Source organism: Erpetoichthys calabaricus, chromosome 12, assembly GCF_900747795.2.
Source record: "Erpetoichthys calabaricus chromosome 12, fErpCal1.3, whole genome shotgun sequence".
NCBI lineage: Eukaryota > Metazoa > Chordata > Cladistia > Polypteriformes > Polypteridae > Erpetoichthys > Erpetoichthys calabaricus.
This window is the reverse complement of record NC_041405.2, coordinates 92,160,059-92,185,730: the sequence shown is the minus strand read 5'-3', so window position 1 is coordinate 92,185,730 and position 25,672 is coordinate 92,160,059. Positions and strand designations below refer to the sequence as shown.

The 25,672-nt window shown below is 38.0% G+C and overlaps 1 protein-coding gene across 1 annotated transcript in view; it reads right to left on the bottom strand.

Moving 5' to 3' along the window:
* xpnpep2 (X-prolyl aminopeptidase (aminopeptidase P) 2, membrane-bound) overlaps positions 1 to 25,672 on the bottom strand; it is a 93,293-nt gene that overhangs the window by 36,944 nt on the left and 30,677 nt on the right. Inside the window, exons 3-6 of the mRNA XM_028815885.2 lie at positions 15,714 to 15,824; positions 15,147 to 15,210; positions 2,899 to 3,003; positions 1,193 to 1,279 (exon numbers count right to left, since the gene is read on the bottom strand). Coding sequence (XP_028671718.1) covers positions 1,193 to 1,279; positions 2,899 to 3,003; positions 15,147 to 15,210; positions 15,714 to 15,824 — 367 coding nt within the window. The remainder of the gene's footprint in view (positions 1 to 1,192; positions 1,280 to 2,898; positions 3,004 to 15,146; positions 15,211 to 15,713; positions 15,825 to 25,672) is intronic.

Here is a 25,672-nt window from a genome sequence, read left to right as displayed (position 1 = left end):
ACCTGAATGGTGTGCTAGTCCATCACAGGGTTCACGTAGGCATACACCTGCACCACCTGAGCACCCAGTGAGAACATACAAATTAAACACATAAAGGCACTACGTGTGGGATTTGCAACCAGAAGGTTGAATCTGGGACACAGCAATACTAATCACTGTGCTGCTGCTGTACCAGCCTGAAGAGGATAATTTAATGCAACCTTAACAAATAGAGTGGGTTAGGTTATTGTATGAATTACATGCATGCATCACTTTATGACTTATTGGCAAATTTATAAATAACCTCACTGATACATTTATTTGGTCTGAAAACTGCTAGAATTTCTGGATTCACATGCATTTTTCCTCATTACAGTTCTGAAATTTTTTCTCCGTATGTCCAGCAAAGGCCTACGTAGCAAAAGGTTGGCAGTACCTTTTCTGGCACCTAAGATAGTATTCTTCATGCTTAGCAGTTCACTTTGGTTCATCTAAGATGTTTAAGTAACAAACTTTCACCTGATACACTAAAGGGTGTTCCCCGAATGGCATCGGCAATAAAATCATGTCTGGCACTCGTTTTTGTAATTTTCTGGCAGTAACTCATGCAAGAAGCAGTATATTAGTCTTGAGATGAAATTATTATTTTTATTTGACTATGGAAACTGTGACTTATTGCTAGGAAAGCAGTTTTTAAAATGTTACACAGCTATGATCCTCTACCATAATAATTACTAAACTGCTTATGGTGTTGGAATATTTGTGGTTTCCTTTACAGAGCACCAAATAAGAAATGAAATACATTTGAAAAGGTGCAGTTTCAAAGACACTTTATTCTTATTACTTCATCTAGGGTACACATTGTAGTTTTAGAGACACTTGCCTTGTAAAAACGTCACTGGATTTCTCCAGTGATTTTATAAGAGAGTAATCTCCACTAAATCTACCACGTTACTGGTGCAAGTAGAGTGTAATAAAATGTATGAAATGGCACATTCATTTGATATCTTCCACCATGAAATTGTAACTATCTGTGGCCTCCTGTTGAATTCTGAATGTATGGTAACTGTCTAGTGTTCATCATGAAGAAGCTGGAAGAATACGCAATATTGGGCATAAACATGAGGTGAGGTCAGTGCTCATCAATGCCTCTGAGTGGCATCTCTGTGTAAAATGATCTTGTGAGGTTAGGAAGTGCGTGTAATATTCTTACCTAAAGAGAAGAGGAAGGGATCAAATCCTATTGCCTTCTTTGCTGGAATTTCTTGAATTAGCCATTCGATGATTGTATTTATATAGGCTGTAAAATGTAAAGGTTAAATAAAGTTATGCAACTCAAACAAACTAAACCAATAAGTCTTAAATGTGTCACAGCTGTTTCAGAGGAAGTCGGCTCTGTCACTGAAAGGTAGTCTCATTATGGATTCCATTTTAGCTCACTTTTTGGATGTAGCTGTGTGCCAAATCTCAATGTGTAACATCCTCATCACTGCCTTGGGCCTTAACAGCAAAGTTATAGAAATGCTTAAGCAACTGACATGCTCCGGCAACGTCATTGACAATAAATTATCTTGGAAGTTCTAGTCCGATGCAGAGGCCCTGCTAAGGTCACACATTTTTACAAAAGCTAAGGGCATCTAAGATAGACACAGTCATTTTAACTCCGTTTTATGCATTTATCTGCATTCATTATAGTTCAAAATCATTACATGATGGAGACGTATACTTACAGCTAGGCTTATAAAATTGCAATGAACCCCTCACATCTTCAAATACATTAATAAGATTTAAAAAAAAAAACCTTTGAATTTTGTTGTTCTAGTGAGCTTGAAGGGTCTCAATAAGAAGGAAACAACCAACTTAAAAAAAAACTGTAGACTTTTGTGAATGCGCAGTTCTACGCAGTAATGTGCCGTGCTAATTGTTGACATTGTGTTATTTTTCTGTGTCTCTGTGTTTCTAGTTTATTTCTTACTAAGCATCCTATAATGTGAAAAGCCTCTTCCCAGACTTCACTTCATAAAGTACTGAAATCTCCATAGCAGTGCACCAGCTCCATTTCTTGTGCAAATCACGTTGTGATAGCATCCACCTTCCCATCTACAGCGTGGCTCTCATGTGGCCCTGTTGACCTGACACACACAGTAAAGCCATCTAACAAGCTGCAGTCCAAAGCCTTGTCTAGCGGAGTGCTGCAGATCTGGATGTCACATTCTTTTTCTGGAGTTTCTTTCCATTAAAAAAGAGACAGAAATAAAAATGAAGGGTTTTCAAGGTAAGTATTTCTTGACTATGTGACTTTTATTTTTGACTGGATTTTTCATTGCTAACCAACTTGCACAACTGCTCTTCTTTTATTTGAATTCTTTTTACAGAAGACACAGTCATATCAAAGATCGGGATATGGCCACTAAATCATTGATCTTCTCCTAGACACATGGAGTCTTAAACCTGCATTTTTTCAGAATGATGTCACACAACATCTTGTGACATACAGTGTGTTCCTTAGTGCCTACCAGGACTTGTACCTAACACGTGGTTGAACCCCACTCAAGTGTTCACAATTGTGTTATTGAGCAGACATACAGCCATCATTCATTCTAAAGAACTTATTTGGCCCAGGGAGGAATGTCATTGTTATTAGCATGATTGGTGCTATCATTTCAGCATAACTTGCTTGTACAGTATATAAAAAAACTAGTACAACATAAAATATAGAGACATGTTATATTAAAAAAAGAAAACAAGAACTAATATTTTAGCAGACATTCTAGCAAGAAATAGTTTTTTGCATGATCAATGCAAGAAAGTTCGAAGCTTTGATGTTGGGAAAACCAAATACACAAACTTGAAATAATGGAACATGCACCATTGACAAATTGATTAGGCGTAGAGTTGGAGCTTTGGCCTTTCACTTACAGTCCTCATACAATTCCCAGTTGCAATCCATTTGTCTCTTTGCTTGAATCCAGTATCGGCTGTCTGTCCAGAGCATGGCTCGGTTTGAAGTCACCACGGCTGTACCTAGAGAAAGAAAAACAACAAAGCATGTTTCCAGATTCACCACAGACTATTGGGCAAATGCATCTAAATTAACATCTATAGCTGTTAAGCCCTAAAGTATACTGGAATTAAGTGGGTGCAATGAAAAACATTAATGTGATCTCTTTAGAACCAGCCAAAGCATACTTCAATTAAAGCTCTGCTCTGTTTCTGCTTTCTTTACAGAGCTGTTCATACACTGTCACACATAAGGTGAGTACATCTTTATCTTCTTTAGCCCGTGATCCATGAGCACATACATGCACGAGTGCACAGACCCGCATGCCCAGATGTGTACCAATGTAGTGCCTTAACTTTTTGTAATAAACCTTTTCCAGTTAATACCAACTCAAGAGATTCATTTTAGTAACATAGAATGTTTCTGATTATGAAAAAAGAACATGCTAAAGCAAACTGAGACGGTAGGTCATCTCCTCACACTGGGTGTGGTTTTGAGCTTTTATCTTTATAAAGAGACTAGTCATTTAGCCCGTTACAATAACGGGCGCTAGAACAGTAGTGCATAAACATTAGTAGGAACAGTCTATATTAAATGGCAAGGGACTTTGACCTCATTCTTTTTGTTGGTCGTATTTTACTTTCTTTCAGCCTTTCTTTTGTTGATGTTTACTTGCTGAGCTGACCGTTCTTCGTGGGCTGCTGCCGTGTATTGTGTGTCTTTAATTTTCTGTGACAGTAACACTGTCTTGTACGGCTCTATTCAATAAGGGCGCGTACAAAAAGGCGAGCTTCAAAAGGGCGACCTCAATTGAGCATGGCGAATAAAGGCGTTCGTAGATGATTTAGTTCAAATGGCTCTGGAATATATGAAGAGCAACAAAGGTGCAGATCTTTATTTACGCGCGCCTTTATTCGCTGCGCCCAATTGAGGTAGCTCTTTTGAGGCTCGCCTTTTTGTGCGTGCCCTTATTGAAGGATGCCTGTGCGCGCCCTTATTGAAGGATACCATCTTGTACGTCCGCTGGCTTGTATGTCCGTAATATACCTATAATTTTCTCTGGCGGTAATACAGGCATGCACGTCGGTAATATGCCTTTAATCTCCTCTGACAGTAATACTGGCTTGTATGTGGCTGTAGTATGCGTCACTGTATTGTGTACCTTTAATTTCCTCTCGCAGTAATACTGGTTTGTATTTCCGTAAAACGCCTCTAACTTTCTGACAGTAATATCGCGCATCGCACCGTGCCCCGCGCATGCGCACTTCACCAGAAGACACCAACACATGGACACCTGGACGCACACAGAGATTTTATATATATAGATTACATTTATTTACCTGCGGTTATTTTGACAACAAAACCCATCTGTATGTGCAGAGTGACACACAAAGATTTACTGTACTAAAACAATTTTTATACTTCAAATTGGGGGCTACAGGTTAAAAAGTTTTTTTTGGGAAATTAAAAAATGACTTTTAAAAGTGTTATTGATCAAATGTGTGTTGGACCCAAGAATAGATTTAATTTAAAGAGTTCAAATATTAGGTGTATTAGGTGTAGGTGTATTAAGGAAGGTTGTCTTTCCTTTTATTTTTTTATTTGGAATTATAAATGTTGATATTTTCTGTCCTCATGTCTAGGATATTATCAGAGAGCTTCTCATTCATTTTATATCATTAGAAACTGTTAATGTCATATTTTCTATGTTATACATTCCCATTGTTATTTTTTGAATGATGCCATGTTGTTTACAGCATTTTCGGTTAAGTCACAATAAAACTCCTGTCTGGAGTAAAACTTCTGCTTGCCAAAGACCTTGCTGAGGCAAGAGAACCTGTCGCCATGTTGTGGGAATTGACGATTTGAACGTCAATGGAACGATTTAGTTTGGTTGTCTTTCTCCAAGGTTGATTCTGCTCCCATTTCTGTTTCAGTTCATCAGTTTGGCTCAATCAGGTCATTATATCATTGATCTTAATCATGCACTGGGCCATACGTGTGCAATATAATCGAGTTTTTAAAAGTGGGCTATTACTTATTAAGTACAGTAGATTCTTTGATAAAATACAAACATTATTCTGTTACATTTCTTTTTTTTGGAAAATGAATGTATGGAAATGTGAAATTTTCTCTTTACTGATAACTAAAATGGAACATGGAAATGGAATAAAAATAAATGTCTTATAACAAAATGTATATTAAAAAAATTTGGTTGGCTAAGACACAGTACACTACATATATACTATATACAATATATCTCTTTATCTATCAATATATACTGTATATATCTATTTATATTGTATATATATATATATATATATATATATATATATATGAATGAATGACACAGTAAAAATATTTTAATGCAGGTAGGAGCGTACAATAGAACTTAAACTGGAATCTTTGATTTGCCTGTGACTTCAGTGTGCGTCTGGGACTATGACTGTTCAGATGAGATACTGAATAGAGAAAGTTAATCAAGCTAACCTGAATAACATTTAAGGATGGTGGCCACTCACAAAGTGCTGATTTCTTTGATTTTGCAGTAGATTTTATTTAAAAATTTTAATTGGCATTTTTCTGTATCCTATTAGGCTTAAAATTGTGCAACTAATAAACGAATGATAGACTCTGAAAAAATGAGTAAATGCAGTATTATTTTAATATGCACACTTTACCTTTTTATTTTCTTTGCAGTTCCATCATGCGTCTGCATAAGTATGAAGAAGCAGAGTTTATCTAAATGCCTTATCAGAGCCTGACAAGACCCTATCTGACCCTATCAGAGCCAGCAGAGTTTGTCTTAAGAGCTGGATGTGTGGGAAATGGCTGGAAAGGTAGGTGACATGTTTGCTGTAGTTCAAGAATGATGGCAGTATGGAAGGGCCGCTCAGTAGTACATTGCTTGTAATGCGCTCTCGAGTATTTCCTTTTTCGGACTTGCATTTAAATGTGGAACAGTTGTTTTAATTTATGCTAGTGGAGAAGGTGTTTGTTTTCTTTTTCCCTGTATTTTATTTTATTATATTCTTTTTTCAGTAAACAGTTCATACAGTTGTCTGCTTGCTTTTTCATCTGTCTTGGTTTTCAGTGCTTTTTTCTTTCTGCCAGGTTTTTTTTTTGGCTAAGACGTTTTATGCAGTGCTCTACTTGTGTGTAGAATCAGTGAGGTTGTTACGACTAAATTTGCTTAATAATTAATTTTTATTTTTGGGGGGAACCAAATCCTATCTCAGCTGTAGCAGTGCAAGTGTGATTTCCTTCTAAATAATAAGATAGGAAAATGTATTTTTTTTCTCTTTATTGGAGATGTGCACTTTTAATGCACTCCTCATGAATAAGAAAGCCAAGAAGATTAAGCATCTTTTTTGTCTTTTTTTTTTGTCTTGTTCAATGCTAGATACTTAAAAATCTCTCAAAGCGTCTGTACTTTCTGCTCAACTATTTAAATTTATTTATTTATAAATCACAATATCTGTACTTCACATATTAATTGAACATTCATAAGTAGATTACATTTTCACGTGAGGAATATACCATTAGGCCAAGACACATGAGAGTGAAGTCTGCAAAGCAAATGTGTTGCAGACACTGAGAATTGAGAGTGCACAAAGTAACTCAGCTGGGAAGGGAAAGTCCGCAAAACAGCAGACAAAACTCACGGAAAGAGAGCAAGAAAAAGGGAGCAGACCAGACAGACGGAATAAACCAGCTGTCAAACCAAAAGCCAGGAAACCAAAGTCATTGTCTGAAAAGAAGTTTGTTATCAAGAATCCTACCACAAACCTTTAATCAGATTACCTCACACTATGCAGCTTAAGTTTATTTTTTAACTAAACAGATCCAAAGCTAAGATGTCCGAAAATCTACATACCATCTTAGATGAGGTTTGTGTGATGCTATAATACATTGCAATGAAGGCAAGTATGTGGCTGGCAAATAAAAATTATAGTCATAAACAATATGACCACAGTCATAAAAATGGAACACAAAATGGAGTTGAGATGACATTGATAATAATAGCACAAAAAAATAGAAATGAATGTCAAGAGAGCCTGCCCTATAATTGGGAACAAACAGTTTAAGCAAAGGGAGACAGCTTGCTGTGAAACACCAACATATTCGCACATGATGATAATTGTGATTGGGGCCAAAGGACAGTGATAGTGAAAGGCCTTGTGGTAACCACAGTGAAATGCATAAAACATCAAGATAGATCTAAGCAAATTAACTAAAAAATCAAGTTCCTTAAACTGACAAGCGTCTTGACTTTCATAACTTTCACATTCCAGCTTTTCCATTGTCATCTGTGATTAATTTGTAATTTTCAAATAAAGGTCCACACTACAACTCCACTACGTGTAAGTGAAAGGATTACCAAGTCCTGAAAGTGCTCATGCTGCTGCTGCTGCAACAAAATATTTTTTTCACTGATTCACTCCTGGCTGGAATAAGGTAAAGTCACTGAAAATAATTAGAAAAATGTTTATATCCAGAGTGCAGTTTTTATTAATTCAACTGACAACAAAGTTGAAGGCATGAAAGAACCAGTAGCTGTACTTCATTCAGGGGTTTGGCTTTCTAATGTGCTCCTGTTGTCCATGCTATTTCCCCAGTATCTTACGACAAATTATGAAAAGTAATCAAGTTCATCATTAAGTCGCTGAAAAGTTTCACTACATATTCACTGAAATTTCCTCATGCCTGGACAAACTGGTGAGGAAGGCAGGCTCTATTGTTGGCATAGAGCTGGACGGTTTGACATCCGTAGCAGAGCAACGGGCACTCAGCAGGTTCCTATCAATTATGGAGAATCCACTACATCCATTAAACAGTGTCATCTCCAGACAGAGGAGCAGTTTCAGCGACAGACTGCTGTCACTGTCCTGCTCCACTGACAGACTGAGAAGATTATTCCTCCCCCAAACTATGCGTCTCTTCAATTCCACCAGAGGGGGTAAACGTTGAACATTATTCAAGTTATTGTCTGTTTTTTACCTGCATTTTTTATTACTCTTTAATTTAATATTTTTTTTGCTGCTGGAGTATGTGAATTTCCCCTTGGGATTAATAAAGTATCTATCTATCTATCTATCTATCTATCTATCTATCTATCTATCTATCTATCTATCTATCTATCTATCTATCTATCTATCTATCTATCTATCTGTCTGTCTGTCTGTCTGTCTGTCTGTCTGTCTGTCTGTCTGTCTGTCTGTCTGTCTATCTATCTATCTATCTATCTATCTATCTATCTATCTATCTATCTATCTATCTATTTGCTTTAGGATGGCTTTGAAACGTTGAATCGGTTTATCTGCCTCACTTACAAACTGGAAGAAAAGTGTCAGGTGGTGAAAATAAAACACCCCCGGGTTTGAGTCTCTAATAAATGAAAAATTCTTGGCATGTTATACTTGAGCTCCAGTCTGTCCATCCATCCATTTTATAGCCTGCTTCTCTATAGAAACTAACCCTTGACAAGGCACGAGTCCAACACAAGGCACTCTCAAATATGGCCAGTGTAGAGTGGAAAATTCACCTAACAGAAATGTCTTTGGGATATGAGAAGAAACCTGGAATGCCCAGAGAAAAACTCATGCAGACATGGAAAGAATGAGCTTACTGCGCAGGGCCCGACCAGAATTCAGATTCACCACTCTGGAGGTGTAAGCAGCACTAAGCACAGGGCCACAGAGCCTACTGTGGTGCCCAGTTGTTCAAATCATTTGGTTAATTTTTCATCCTAGCATGTACAGATACTTTGTCTTCATTGTTCAGTTGAAGGCTTTATTATGAGTTAAAAGGTAAGCTCACTATTTTTATAAATCAAAGTTATTTTTTTCAGTCCTTGTGTACACCTTGCACTGCCCCTTGTGTTCATGTGTGAGGCTGTACTTATAATAATGCCCCTCTTCCAGTGGCTTACGATTGTGGCCAATGAGGCACCAAAAGAAGTGCAAAACAAAAAACTTAAAACTTATCAGTAGTAACATAATGAAATTATTAGCTTGATTCTTTCTCATAATGCCAACCTTTTTGTCTCTGTTTCTTCAGTGACACTGTACTTTGAATCTCATATCTTGGCTGCAGTCAACTGAGAAATGTCGCCGCATACTACTTTTACATCGCCCAAACATCTATGTTTCCATTTTCGGGACCTGCTTAATCTATTGTTTTGGGTCATGAGTGGCTGGGGCACATCCAGCAGCACTGAACAGAAAAGAGGAACCAGTCCTAGCAGGCGTACTCAAAACAAAAAGCACAGAATAAAGTAACACCTCCTGGGACTAATGCAATGGGTATGAAAGTGACTCAGCAAGGAATAATGACATCATGGACTTTATGAAATAATAAAACTGAATCGAAAACAACAAAACCACGAGTGTTTATGTACAGTCATATGAAAAAGTTTGGGAACCCCTCTTAATTCTTTGGATTTTTGTTTATCATTGTCTGAGCTTTCAAAGTAGCAACTTCCTTTTAATATATGATATGCCTTATGGAAACAGTAGTATTTCAGCAGTAACATTGTTTATTGGATTAAAAGATAATATGCAATATGCACCATAACTAAAGTAGACAGGTGCATAAATTTGGACACCCCTACAGAGATATTACATCAATACTTAGTTGAGTCTCCTTTTGCAAATATAACAGCCTCTAGACGCCTCCTATAGCCTTTGATGAGTGTCTGGATTGTGGATGGAGGTATTTTTGACCGTTCTTCCAAACAAAATCTCTCCAGTTCAGTTAAACTTGATGGCTGCTGAGCATGGACAGCCTGCTTCAAATCATCCCATAGATTTTTGATGATATTCAAGTCAGGGGATTGTGACGGCCATTCCAGAACATTGTACTTCTCCCTCTGCATGAATGCCTTTGTAGATTTCAAACTGTGTTTTGGGTCATTGTCTTGTTGGAATATCCAACCCCTGCATAACTCAACTTTGTGACTGTTCCTTGAACACTATCCTGAAGAATTTGTTGATATTGGGTTGAATTCATCTGACCCTCGACTTTAACAGGGTCCCAAGTCCCTGAACTAGCCACACAGCCCAACAGCATGATGGAACCTCCACCAAATTTGACAGTAGGTAGCAGGTGCTTTTCTTGCAATGCAGTGTTCTTCTTCTGCCATGCTAAGTGCTTTTTGTTAGATAGATAGATAGATAGATAGATAGATAGATAGATAGATAGATAGATAGATAGATAGATAGATAGATAGATAGATAGATAGATAGATAGATAGATAGATAGATAGATAGATAGATAGAGTCGCATAGTTTGAGGGAGGAACGATCTCCTCAGTCTGTCAGTGGAGCAGGACAGTGACAGCAGTCTGTCACTGAAGCTGCTCTTTTGTCTGGAGATGACACTGTTTAGTGAATGCAGTGGATTCTCCATAATTGATAGGAACCTGCTGAGCGCCCGTCGCTCTGCCACGGATGTCAAACTGTCCAGCTCCATGCCTACAATAGAGCCTGCTTTCCTCATCAGTTTGTCCAGGCGTGAGGCGTCCTTCTTCTTAATGCTGCCTACCCAGCACACCACTGCATAGAAGAGGGCACTCGCCACAACCATCTGATAGAACATCTGCAGCATCTTATTGCAGATGTTGAAGGACGCCAGTCTTCTAAGGAAGTATAGCCTTGCACAGAGAATCAGTATTGGCAGTCCAGTCCAATTTATCATCCAGCTGCACTCCCAGGCATTTATAGGTCTGTACCCTCTGCACACAGTCACCTCTGATGACCACGGGGTCCATGAGGGGCATGGGCCTCCTAAAATTCACCACCAGCTCCTTGGTTTTGCTGGTGTTCAGGTGTAGGTGGTTTGAGTCGCACCATTTAACAAAGTCCTTGATGAGGTTCCTATACTTCTCCTCCTGCCCACTCCTGATGCAGCCCACGATAGCAGTGTCGTCAGCAAACTTTTGCATGTGGCAGGACTCCGAGTTGTATTGGAAGTCAATTTTTTGTCTCATCAGTCCAAAGCACTTTGTTCCAAAATGAATCTGGCTTGTCTAAATGAGCATTTGCATACAACAAGCAACTGTTTGTGGCGTGAGTGCAGAAAGGGCTTCTTTCTCATCACCCTGCCATACAGATGTTCTTTGTGCAAATTGCGCTGAATTGTACAACGATGTACAGATACACCATCTGCAGCAAGATGTTCTTGCAGGTCTTTGGAAGTGATCTGTGGATTGTCTGTAACCTTCTCACAATCCTGCGCATATGCCGCTCCTGTTTTTTCTTGGCCTGCCAGACCTGGGTTTAACAGCAACTGTGCCTGTGGCCTTCCTGATTACATTCCTTACAGTTGAAACTGACAGTTTAAAGCTCTGAGATGGCTTTTTGTAGCCTTCCCCTAAACCATGATACGGAACAATCTTTGTTTTCAGATCTTTTGAGAGTTGCTTTGAGGATCCCATGCTGTCACTCTTCAGAGGAGAGTCAAAGGGAAGCACAACTTGCAATTGACCACCATAAATACCTTTTCTCATGATTGGACACACCTGTCTATGAAGTTCAAGGCTTAATGACCTATCCAACCAATTTGGTGTTGCAAGTAATCAGCATCGAGCAGTTACATGCATTCACATCAATAAAATTACAAGGGGACCCAAATTTTTGCACAGCCAGTTTTTCACATTTGATTTAATTTCATACAACTAAATACTGCTTCACTAAAATCTTTGTTCGGAAAACACCCCAGTACTCAGATGTTCCTAGGAAATGAAAGACATACCACTGTTATCTTTTTTGTTGAAAGTAAATTATTATGTAGGCAGAGAGGGGGTTCCCAAACATTTTCATATGACTGTATGTATTGATGGAAATTTTTTAAAAAGTACACGAAAGCTCTAGATAAGGCCTGCTTTTATTACTAAATTAATAATAATAATAATAATAAAAATATTCAAGTCCATCAAGTTTTCTTTGTCCCTAGGGCTTCCAAAGTCCCGATATGATCTTTCACCATTATTAAAGATAGCCCATCTGTCTCAGTATTTAGTATTCAACACTGAAAACTCTTCTTAGATCAGATGGCGAGGCTGTTTCATTTGCTTTTAAAAAATCCTGGCTATTATTGTAACATACTAATCCAGAAATTGCCTGCTGCCACATAACTGTTCACTGTGTTATGGAAGCACTTGGTTTCAATGCTGGTTTGATCACTTTACCCCTCCAGGGATGAGAATCTACTCAACAATTACAGAACCATCATCATAATGAGAAGTGAGGAGCCTGGCAGGGAAGTTGGCAGGGTCCAGATAGAATTTTGACATCCCTTTTTCCTAATGACTGTCAAACATTTCTGAGTGAGAGTTTTGCTCTCTTTCTTGTCTGGGTCTAGTTGGCTATACTTACAGTATGAGGTGTGACAATTTAATTCCTGGAATGAACCAGCAGAAAAAATGCAGCTCTGTAAACTAGTGGCTACTGTCACCTCTGAAGTAATCTTCATAAGCCATGCATTTAGTTAGATGATGCTGCCATTGCTGCAGACATACTGTACCTGGGACTGTTTCTGGAATACAATGGAGTTCCCTTTTCACTTTATGCTGCATCTGGGCATTATTCATTGTTCTAGGCTTTGGTAGCACACCAGGCCTGTTAAGAAAGCAGATTTTGTATTCTAAACTAAGTGACTGACCAAGGGCTTGTACCAGGATTTGACTGAACTTCATCTGATAACAAAAGTATAAATCAAATGGTCAGCTGACATCTTTCTAGAGGCCCCTCTGCATACCTCTTGAGCCAGAAGGTAACAAATGAACTCAAGCAAGAACAAACATCTCTAATACAAGAAGTGACAACTTTGACGGACAGAAGAACTCACCTATAGGAGACACTGATTTTGTAACTGAAAGTGACTTTAATCCAATCAGGAGACGTTATAAATTTCCTTAAACCTCTGTACCAACCTGAAGACTCGTGGGGCATGCTCTGGTTCTCTTAGGTGTTTCTCTCAACGAAGCTCTGAGGGAACTCCAATGCGAGCTCTGCTTTTACTTTCCAAAAATGACTGAAAACCTCTGAAACTAAAAAGCTATGACCCGCTGTTCCTTGTGGAGCCCAAGCTGACAAACTCCTCTGTTTGTGAACCTGAGAACTGAGATCCAGTTTGCCAAACTAAACACTAAGCTAGTCAGAAGGCTGAGAACCAGCCATCACTTCAAGAAGGTAACTTCGGCATCTAAACTCTCGTGCCAGAAAGTGTAATGCTCTTTCCTATGAACCAGCAGACGAAACAGCAAATGACCTAACTGAGAGAAGTACTGCACACCACAAAAAATCATGCAGCAAAGAGAAAGCTTGTACTCCAACACAAGATGAATCACCCACTTGAACATGGAGCAACAACAAAGCAACGTCTCATCATAAAACATCGAACATCGCACTCTTACCAGCGTTAGAAATATCTAAACATCTTCATCCTTTCATGACAGTTTTCACTTTTTGAAAGAGCCAGAAATCACAAGGGGCTACGTCAGATGAACAGTGTAGATGATCCAACTTAGTAATTGATTTTTTGGTCAGGAAGTCACTAACACTGAATGTATCATGGCTTGGGGCATTGTTGGGATGGATGATCCATTTGTTAGATTACAGTTTAGGTCTTTTCCTTTGAATAGAATTCCGTAACCTTTTCAGCACATCAAAATAACATTGCTTGTTGACTTTGTCCCTGTTTAATTAATCTGTGATGGACTATCACCTTGTGAAAAAAAAACCAAATAATTTTTACTCACATGGGCAACACAACGTGGCCATTCCAGAAATTAAATTGTCACAACTTGCATGTGTGTTGGTAATCACCATCATATCTCTGTGCAGACACCACCTTCTGCTCTAGGCATGAGCAGATTTTCATGCTTAAAAATCCTAATTTAGAATTTTCAATGCTATTTAGACTGATGGTCATCCTGAGGATTGTGTCCTCTTGCTTTTACTTTGCTGGTGCAACAGCTAAAGTCTTCCCTGTGACCCTTAAGTAAAGCTATTCTACAGCTAGCGACACAGAGGACTCATTCAGAACACTCTCACTTGTACTGGTCTCATGGACACTTCTGTAAATTGCTGTTTCCTTGTATGTTAAGTCAAAATTGCAAAACTAAATTATAAACAAGTAGTAACTAGTGGTCTGTTTGATCTTTTACAGGTGTTATGTTGTTACATTATGTTGTCTTTTTATTATTCATTTCATTTTTGGTTTTAGTTGTGGTTTTATATTGTTTTATGCTTGTTTCGTTGTAAGTAGACATAAGCATTTAATCTTAAAGATAATGTTGAAATACTTTAAATGGATTTTTTATTTTAGAGTCCGTTTGTGCTTTTTACCATTTTCCATTCAATTCTGACCTTTTGTCATTTTATTTTTCATTATTGACTTAGATTTGTTTAATTTAGTTTAGACTTCTTACATGTAATTTAATTATTTTAATGAAATGTCATCAATAATGGGCAGCCTGGTACTGTTGTCACCTCACAAATCCAATGTCTTGGATTTAAATCCCCAGTCTGGGGAAAATTATCTGTATGGAGTTTCCTTGTGTTTGTGTTTTGGTTTTTCTTTGATGTACTCAGGTGTTCCTCCCATATCCCCCAAGGAGTTCAGGTCAGGTTAATCAGTTATTTGAAACTGGCATTGAGTCAGTGTGTGTGTGTGTGTGTGGTGTGTGTGTGAGGGCCCTGTCATAGATTGGTGCTCCGTCCAGGACATTATTCTGTTTTGTACCCAATGCTACCGGGCCATTAAATTGGATTAAGGGAGTTAATGAATGTTAGAGCAGGTTATGTTATTTGGTCTTCAATATGAAATAAGTGGTAAAAAAGTAACTTCTTTTGCACATTTAATTCAAACTTTAACATTCATTTACTCAAAAGAGATTTGTTTCAAGCAAATTATTCACAGGACAGTCTGTGTCTATGGTCCACCATGCTCACAAATGACCACTGACTGAAAATCTCTTTCACGGTATTTGTTAAAAGGTTATATTTTCCACTCTGCTGTACTCTATTCAGGAACTTGCAGTATAAGCCAAAGTGTATGTGAAATGTGACATTTTTACTGGAAGCAGCTTCCATAACATTTTCAAACTTTTACACCTCAGTAGTCCCTGATAGTTCATTTTTATATAGAGCTCTGAATATACCTGCTGATCCAGAAAATCCAGATATCATTTCTTGTCTTCCATCTCGCTTTGCAATGTATTCACTCTAATATAATAAAACAAAAACCACAATATTTTAAGTGCCTTAGGTGATTGGTCAAATCAATCAAGCAAGGTTTATTTCATACCGTATAGTATCTTTCTCGGTGCTCAACATTTCAGGTTGCTTTACAAAGTTAACAAGAGCACAATTAAATTAAAGTGCCATGCATGGAAAATTCAGTGAAGGGTCATTTTCAATCACTGCCCTTTCCTGAGTGATTAACATTTGTGGAGCTTGGACAGTATCAAAAGCTCTAGCTTATGAATTAACTAAATATTAAGGATTTAATATGAAGTGCATCCTGTGTCCGTGAGGCACATGTTAGAGTATTTAGCATTTAAGTTATAAACGGCAAACAAGGAAGTCTATAGGACTCAGTTCTGTAGTTTGATAGACTTTCATCTGCCTGTGCAATACAGATATTTCCAAAAAATAAATCTAAAAACAAATTGGAAAAGATGTAAAAAGAATAAAAAAAAATAGAAAAACAGGACTATAGGACCTACCAGATGAGCATCGTTGGAGGGGATGATGTAGGCGCTGATGTTGTAGATGGTCATCTGCTGTCTGAGGGACATCAGCCTCTGGGTGGTGTGGACGACAGTTGGTGGTAAGTACTGTGGACACAGATGAAGAATGCACCTTAATAAAAGGATTCCCTAGACGTCCCTTAAGATAATATAGTGCAATATACCAGAAAAACAGTTCAACTCAACGTAAAATACATTTAGTTCAAATATATACAGTATGTACTATATCTCCAGACCCATATTTCTGCCAGATCGTTCCTTTATTTTTACCTATTTATTTATTTGGAAAAAGTAAAAAAGCGTCTTCCATTAGAATTTACTCCCTGTAACTCATTATGAGCAGATTGTTGTGTAAGTGCAGGTTGGAAAGGGACAAGTAAATGTTTGTTTCCATGCTGTTTCTTTGCTTCACTTTTGAGCATGAACTTTACTTGTTCCCTTGCTCACAGTACGTACTCAAATTAGGTGCTAAAGCAGAACAATTAACTACTAATTTCTTTCAGGATTATAACACTTTATTGCATATGTTTGTGCACCAAGGTTTATTAAAGTACTTGGTTGACAAAAAATTAAGATAAATGAACACAAACAATGTTTGGATCATCCTACAGAATTATTGTCTAAATCTGTACTAAACAATTTGTATTCAGAAAATGGAATTCTAATATTGGAATGTATTATTCACAAGATATTAAATGCATATAATATATAAATATATATATTGTTTCATAAGGTAATTCTTACCATGTTTTAAAAGTCTTTGAATATGTCGAACATGTATTCTTTCTTAATGTGTTTATCATAGCTCGTTTTATAGAGCTGTGATTGAGAATATTGTTAATGTAGTTGGGCATCTGCATTTAATGAAACCCATTATCAACAAAGCAGATCATCTGTTAATTTAATAAACTAGATAGATAGAAATGTGTTTGTCTCCGGGGGGAAATTTAACTTTTTACAGAAGCTCATCAAATAAATAAATAATACAACGTTGAATGACTGACTCACTCACTTACTCATCAAAAAAACATTATTTCCCATTTAGTTAAAAAGCTACAATTTGGCAGGATGATACATCCAGAGTGGTATGTGGGTATCCACTAAAGCCCTATTTGGATAGAAACCAGGAGGTGTGCTAAAGTGTTTTTTACTGGAGTAACTTTGTAATTTTGGTCCTATCTGAATGGCTCATGTGCTTAGTTTGTGGAGAACAGATGGCTGTTTTTAAGGATTACAGTTTGAATCACCATTATGAGACTAAACACCCAGAGAAATATAAGAACTTGACTGATGTAGAGCAGACACAGGGATCTGAAGCTTTGCTAGCTAATCTACAAAAGCAACAAGAACTTTTTTTAACCAAGCTTTACACATGCAGGGATGGAACAGTTAAGACCAACTTTGCGATATCCTGCAAAATCACAAAAACAGTAAGCCATTCTCTGATAGGGAGTTTATCAAAGAGTGTTTGGTGGACTCTGCAGCGCTAATATGCCCTGAGAAAAAAGAGGCATTTCAGAACATGCCCCTCTCCAGGCGAACCATATCAAGAAGGATCGAGGACATTGCAGAAAATCAGGAGCTTCAGCTGCAAAACAAAGCGGTCAATTTGGACTTTGTTTCCTTGGCTCTGGATGAGAGCTGTGACGTCCATGACACAGCCCAGTTACTCATCTTTGTACACGGGATAACAAAAGACTTTGAGATTAAGATTACGGAGGAGCTGGCAGCAATGCAGTCAATGAAAGGAACAACAACGGGAAGTGATTTATTCAAGGAGATAAATACATGCTTGGACAAGCTGGGATTGAAGTGGGACAAGCTGGCAGGTGTCTAAATCTGACAGGGAAAAATGTCAGACTTTTGAAGTGGATGCAAGATAAAGTGACTGAAATGAACCCAGAAAAGAAAGCTGTATTTTTGCATTGTATTATACATCAGGAGTTGCTGTGTAAGTCTGAGCTAAAATTAATCATTTTATTGATGTTGTAACTAAAACAGTTAACTTCAGAGCAGGGCAAATGCATTGAATCACACTTTGTTGCATTTTGGAGGAGCATGAAACCGAATATGGTGACATAAGCTATCTCACAGCTGTCAGATGGCTCAGCCTGGGAAAAGTGCCTAAAAGAGTATGGGACCTGAGGAGCGTTTTGTGAGAAGAAAGGCAAGGACATCCATGAGCTGTCAGATGCCGACTGGTTGGCAGGTCTTGCATTTGCTTTTGATGTGACTACATTAATTAACAAATTAAATACCAAACTGCAAGGCAAAGACCTCTATGCACATGAAATATACAGCCTGGTGAAGGCTGTCATGAGAAAATTGCAGTTTCTTTCAAGCCATTTGGAGAGAAACATTCTCACTCATATGCCATAATTGAAAGTAGTTATACCATCAGTTGATCACCTCCGCAGGTACTCATCCAGGTTAGAAGCACTGCAGGGTGAGTTTTCAAGGAGATGTGAAGATTTCAAAACAGTTGAGAGTGAAATGCACATGATTTCTTCCGCCTTCACTTGCATTGTGGTAAATGCACCCAGTGATGTTCAGCTCAAACTCATTGACCTGAAGTCTGATACACTACTGGCAGAGCACTTAAAGTCAGTGTTTTATTCTTCTCTCAAATGTGGGAACTTTCAACACATGAGGAAGCATGCTTAGAAGATGTTGGTTCTCTTTGGATCTATGTGAACATATGTGAATAAACATTGTCAATGATGAAATTGAAAAATCCAGATACAGATCATCTCTCACTGACAATCACTTGTCAGCTGTCCTTCGCATATCCACCTCATACATTCAACCTGACAGTGCATTTGTTCAAGCCCAAGATAGATTAAATTTCTCTCACTGAACAAAGAAGATAAAAAAAAGGTTGGTCTCATTAGTGACGCTTTTGATGGACCTCAACAGCAGTGTTATTTTACCCTTTTTTTTCTACTATCATCCTGAGGTATCCTGTATTTACTTGTCTTAGGAGGATTCAATTACATTATACAGTACAAATGTATAAATAAGCATGAAAGGAAAAGGAAAAGAATAAGGCAGCTAAAGTTCCATCAAAGTGTAAACTGGCCTCAAGTTCACACTATGACGTTCTAGAGATTCACCTGGAACAAATGGGCGAAGGAACAGATCTGCCAGGACCTGATGCTGCAGCATCGGCTCCAGCCAAGAGCGAAAGTGAGAGTGAAACTGCGAGTGAGAATTCTTTAATTCCAGGAGGATTATTGGAACTGAGCATTGCTTTTTTATCGCCACTGTCAACTACAGCTAATACCTCCCATAAGTCAGCTGCTCTTACAACTCCACACAAAGAAAACGGAAAAGACTGAAACGCACTGTCCGAGATGAAGGTAACGACTGGCGTACTCGGGAGGGACAAAAATGATATAAAGAATGATATAAAAAAAGAATGATATAAAGAAGGATATAAAGGATATAAAGAAAGAAAGAAATAAGAAAAATGAGAAACATCTTCAGGATATAAAAGGCCTGGAGAAATGTTTGAAGTACTACAGGTAAGTCCATCCATCCATCCATTATCCAACCTGCTATGCCCTAACTACAGGGTCACGGGGGTCTGCTGGAGTCAATCCCAGCCAACACAGGGCGCAAGGCAAGAAACAAACCCCAGGCAGGGCGCCAGCCCACTGCAGACAGGTAAGTTTACTGCAACATTTACAGAAATTCTAGAAAAAAATTGTTGAAAAAATACAGGAAAATATGATAAGTTTGAGAGTAATATTAAAGTGCTTGCTGTTCAGCTTGAAGATGTTAAGCAAATGTTTACAACTTGTATTAAAATAGTTGAACAATCAACAAAATGAAAAAGCAGACAGCTACTAAATCAGAATGTAAAGTGCTCACTTGTTGTTTCCTGCAAATCTGAAAGTGTTTAATGAAGATCAGTTTTATATTTTAGGTCTCCAGATGAAGCAGAAAAAGAGCTAAGAAGACTGATCCCGACATCTTTTTGAAACATGATCATGCGTCATATTGTGTGTCATATCGTGTCCTGACAAGGCAATGAAGATTCTGCTTGCAACTCGGTCCATTTGCAATGTGACATTTGCCATAGCTATACATTCTTTTTCCTTTTCTACCATTTTTTCTTTTTTTTTTTTTTTTAAAACTTCAATATGTTTATTGCAATTTCTTCCATTGAATGTACATACATTTTGGCAACCACAAAGTAACTAGCTATTTCCTGTGGTTTTTTTTCACATCATACTTTTTGTTTATTGTTTCGAGAATGTACTATCATACATAATCTCTGTTTCCACAAAAACCATTTAACATCATTCCCTACATTTATTGTATTGGGACTGTTAAAGATCATATCCTAGGTTTATTGTATTTGGACTATACTATCATAAGATAATTCAATTTTAACCTTTTCTACACCACTGCCGGTGGGGGTTGTTTTGTTTGGGATGTGCTCTGTCTCTTGGTATATCAGAGGACTGGGACTTTGTGAAGTGTGGTCTAGCCTCACTTGGGGAAACAAAATGGTCCTGGATCTTGGTTTTTATCCAGGACACTCGTAAGCCCAGACAATCAGACTCCTTACTTAGTCTCTCGAGAGCACCGATCAGAGCCTCCATTGATTCCGCGAAGATCACAGCATCGTCAGCAAACTCAAGATCAGTGAATCTTACTTCACCAACTGATGCCCCACAGCTTCTGGACTCCACAACCTTGCCCAACACGCATTCTATGTAAACACTGAACAGAGTTGGAGCAAGAACACACCCCTGATGAACCCCAGAATCAACTGGGAAAAGCGCAGAGGTTCTGCCTCCACTCTGCACAGCACCACGGGTGATTATATACAGTAACTTTGAGGTGATCCTGTGAAATGTCAGGATATCCCACAGGGCAGCTAGATCAAGTGAGTCGAATGCTTTACAAAACCATGAATTAGAGAGATAAAAGTATTCTCTCAGCTAACTGGTCTAAATGCCAAGACAGTATTTTTACAAGAGACTCACTTAATAAGTAAGGACCAATTTCGGTTGCAAAGAGATTGGATTGGCCAAATTTTTCACTTCAGCTATAGAAAGAAAACTAGAGGTGTAGGAATCTTAATACACAGAACAATTCCATTTGTAATATCAGACATGGTTTCTGATCCTGAAGGGCGATATGTCATAATGATGGACAATTTATTTGATAGTAAAGTGATTTTGATAAATATCTATGCACCTAATATGGATGATACAGATTTTATCTAAAACATATTTGCATCTATTACTAATGTGACTACTCATAAAATTATAATGGCCAGAAACTTTAAATCCAGATCTGGATAGGTCTTCAGCTACAGTGGCAATAACATCTAATACTGCAAAAATAATTACATGGTTTGTAATGGATCATAATTTATCAGACCCATGGAGATTTGTAAATCCAAACCTAAGAGGATATTCCTTCTTCTCCCCAGTACATCATTGTTACTCAAGAATTGATTATTTCTTGATAGATAATGATTTTTTGCCCATTATCAAATCTTGTAAGTATGACACTATTGTTATCTCCAACCACACCCCTCTGATCATGCAGCTTAAATCACTGTACTCTAAACACTCATTTTGTAGCTGGTATCTTAATCCCCTGTCATTAGCTGATGAGAACTGTACAGAATTCATATCAAAGCAAATTGATTATTTTCTTGAGAGAAATGCATCCTCAGAGGTTTCTGCAGGAATACTCTGTTAACACTAGAATTACCAGAGCCTACGAAAAAACTCGTAAATCCGTCCCACCTTAAATCGCGTCTTAAATCCGTTTGCACCTCTCCGCCAGAGTCCTTTGTCATCTAAATGTGCTGATAAACAAAAGCTACTAGCAGCCAGCTATTCCATCCCCCCACCGACTTAGAACGAATTTCTCCTAGCTCATGCCTTGCCTTGATTTGATTATCTGGGATTGAAGTGGAGTTTTAGAGTGGAAATAATATAGTGTTATTTGGAATACACGCATTTCATGTGTGTTCCGTTTCTATAGTAGTCTGTGCAAACACATTTTTAAAACAGAAACGTTTTTTCATATTCTAATAGTAAATGACAAAATGTAGGCATAAACTATATAACGTATGAAGCCTGAAGTCCATATATCAAAGAAACACTTTCACAAAAGGTACAAATAAGAGAACACGTGCGCTTTTATTCAAAAATATAACTGCACAAAAAAAAAAAGCCGCGTTAGCATGCCACATTGACACTCATACTACAACCGCTGCAGTGGCGTAATGGTATCAGCTCCTGACTGGGAATCAGAGGGTGGTGAGTTTGATCCCGCACGGCTCCACTTCGAGAAGTGAACTGCTCTTATTCTTACAATTTTAGAATAACAACATAAATTTGATTTCAGTCTGTAACAGCCGGTGTAACTTATGATACTAGTAAAGGTTAGCTTTTTTTTAATTCACTTTTCATTCTCGCAGTCGCATTCAGAATCAATCCATACAACCCCATCTGACACAGCTGTTTTCACATAAATAAAAGTGCACTTTTATTCAAGACTATAACTGAAGAATAAAGAAAGCAAGTTACAGTTGGTGGTTGATACGACAGCTTGCGTGGTGCAATGCAAAGAACAGATGATTTCAAGTGATGGTGAGATACGAAGAAGGCAGCTTCGCCAGCGTTTGTGTGTCAGAACCCTTTTGGGGGGGGGGGGGCGGTAGTATGCATCGTGGTACACTGCAGACCTTTAGCGCGTCTTTATGTCAGATGGGGTTGTATGACAAAGGACTCTGGCGGAGAGGTGCAAACGGATTTAAGACGCGATTTAAGGTGGGACGGATTTACGAGTTTTTTCGTAGGCTCTGGTAATTCTAGTGTTAAACTCTGAAGTCATTTTTAAGAGGACAGATTTTTCATATCTTTCTCACAAGAATTAAGTGGGAACCAAAGAATTACTGAGTTAATCAGTGAAATTAACAGAATAAATCAAGAATATGCCAGTTCTCCAAATGAGTCAATCTTCTTTAAATTGCGACATGGGCACCTGGAAGCACTCTTGGTGTACCTGGTTCCTGTTCCACAAGCACTTCCTGGTGTGGCGGAAGTGCTGCAGTCTATGGCTCTGGAACTATCCAGGCGCCCCCTGATGTAATCCAGGGAGACTGCCCTCTTGCACCCCGGGGAAGATATTGCTCCACTCCTTGTCAATATCTGCAACGTCCCCGGTCATCTGCCATACTGTGTAGTTAGTAATGATTTATCACAACATAACAAATGTTAGTGGAGTGATAGCAAAGGCAGTCTGTACTGCCGGGTAACTGCTGGTCCTGGAGCTTCCTAAATTAAATAAACTTTCCTTCCAATATGTTTAGTGTAGCTCATTTTATTATTTAGTAATATACATTTCAGACAGACAGACAGATTTAAAAAATGAAAATATTCATGAAGTTAATTAGCAGCAAAAAGTGGTCACTAATTAAGAAAAGGGTTAGAATGAAAATGTGGAGCCACTGCAGCCCTCCAGGACTAGAGTTTGAGACCCTTCATATATATATATATATATATATATATATATATATATATATATATATATATATATATATATATATATATATATAACTGGCAATCGGAAGGTTGCCTATTTGAATCCCGTAAATGCCAATAGGGACTCTACCCTGTTGGGCCCTTGAGCAAGGCCCTTAACCTGCAATTGCTGAGCGCTTTGAGCAGTGAGAAAAGCACTATATAAATGTAAAAGAATTATTATTATTAATTATATATATCTTTCTGTCCAGGATTTTAAATCACCTGTATCTCGCAAACCGTTTGACCAATTGACCTGACATTTGGCACACATATACTATGTGACGTTTACTATGTGCTTTCAGGGTGATGATTGACCTCCAAGGTTATTCCTCTTATTATTTTTATTTTATTTTATTGTAGAATCAACTCTTGGCATCGGCCAGCAGAGCAGCTGTGTGGCGCATGTGTACGGCCGCCGTTCTCATCCCTACCACCTTTGCCATCACGTCTTCTACCTCTTCATATCTTAAATCATTCTTGAGGCAGATTGAAGACTTAAGTGCCAGCTTAAGTGAAAAATTACTAGGTGATTGGAACACAAACACTGACTTAATCAGTTTTAACGTGAAAAGATGCAGATGGAAGAAGAGAAGCAGTGAGCCACTAGGGTGGAGAAAAGAAGAGCCACTCAGCAAGGAGCAAGCACATTAACCTCTAAGCATACGAATGTTAAACGTACAGAGAAAGAGTATGAAAAACTATGAATGCTCAAGTCAAGTGTATTCAATGCACGTTATCATGCAGTGCACCGTTACTGGTATATATATATATATAAGTGCTGGGGTAATGCCACTTGGTGACAGCCATCAGGTGTTTCTGAAGTAAATGGCACTCAAGCCTGCACAGCTGACCTCACCAACTACAAGTGACACAGTATAAGAGCTTAAACAATTAAGTATAAAATGTCATACAAAAACGTTTTGATTCTATATTTGTATTCTGCTTCATAAAGTTCAGAAAAGAAATGCAATTTAGTGAAATCCTCAAATCAAATACTCAGAAAGCACAGGGTTCAAAGATGTAATTTTCTTCTCTTTCTCAAGCACCTCATAAGCAAGCCAGATGCTCCTTTGAGTATAAATGGGTGTATTTATTAATTTGTGTTTCAATCTTTTAAATGTATTCTTTTTTACTTTTAATGTCTAAGGTTGGCTTTGTTAGTAAAGCATAGTGTTAAATGAAGGTAAGACAAGCTCATCCAACCTGTTTGCCTGAAAGAGTCAAAAAAAAATTAAAGAATGATGGACGCTGAGGAGATTAATGAGCCGGCCACCGACCTGCATATTGACAGAGCTGAACTATGTAGGATGTGATGACAGATCCTGAAATTCACAATTTTGCTTTTTCAGGCAATGTGACGATTGCAGCGGATGATATTTTGAACAGCTAACCTTCATCAAGTAAACAAAAAAAATCAAAAGCATTTTTTATTAATATATTAAAACCTTAAAAAATGCCAAGAAAAAATTCAATTAAAGCTGCTCCTGTAGTTCTCCATCAGCTCATGAAGTGAGTGCAAATGGTAGTCTTGCAGACAGACCTAGGTTCCTATGATTTGTATGCTAAGCTATTTCAAAGCGCCAGCTTCCCTAATCCAATTTTAATGAGTCTCCTGTTTGTTAAAAAGAATGTAATAATTTTTGATGGAGTGTTGTTCTTTAATTTACATTAGAAGCTGGCCCTTTCATGAACCATGCTGTCAGGTACACTGGTGGACACTGAAGAGAAATGAACCTACGCTGAGAAATGGTAAGCACTTTACATGGAGGTTTGTGGGAGCATGGAACGACTATAACTGACCACATTAAAATTAATAATTTGTCCTCTCTTATGAAACAACTGAATGACATTTATTTAGTTGTCAGTTGCCTACTACCTAACCAAGTGAATCACTCATGTTACATTTCTTGTCCATGTTCTTTGTCAATGTAAGTAGGAGACTAGGCTGCCACTTTGTGAAAATACAGCGTGACTTTCAGATGATGCCCAGTTTAGGATAATAAACGGTATAAAGCTTTCTGAAGAGGCTTGAACTAGGTTAGTGTGGTGTGATGCTGATTGTTAGATATTGCAGACTGAAGGCACAGAAAATGTCACTGGGACTAACACTCATGTTTATGAACATAGTGTTAAATAAGTAGCAAGTTCAGTAAAGCTAATGGGGCATTCAAAAGTATAATTTTAAATTTCCAAACATGCTTATTCCAATAGGTGGAGTGGTGGCTCTGAGGCTAGGGATCTGAGCCGGCAATCGTAACATTGCTGGTTCGAATCCCATAAATGGCAGAAATGACTCTACTCTGTTGGGACCTTGAGCAAGACCTTTAAGCTGCAATTGCGTTAACCTGCATCTAGTCCTGCAAGCAGATCCTCCAA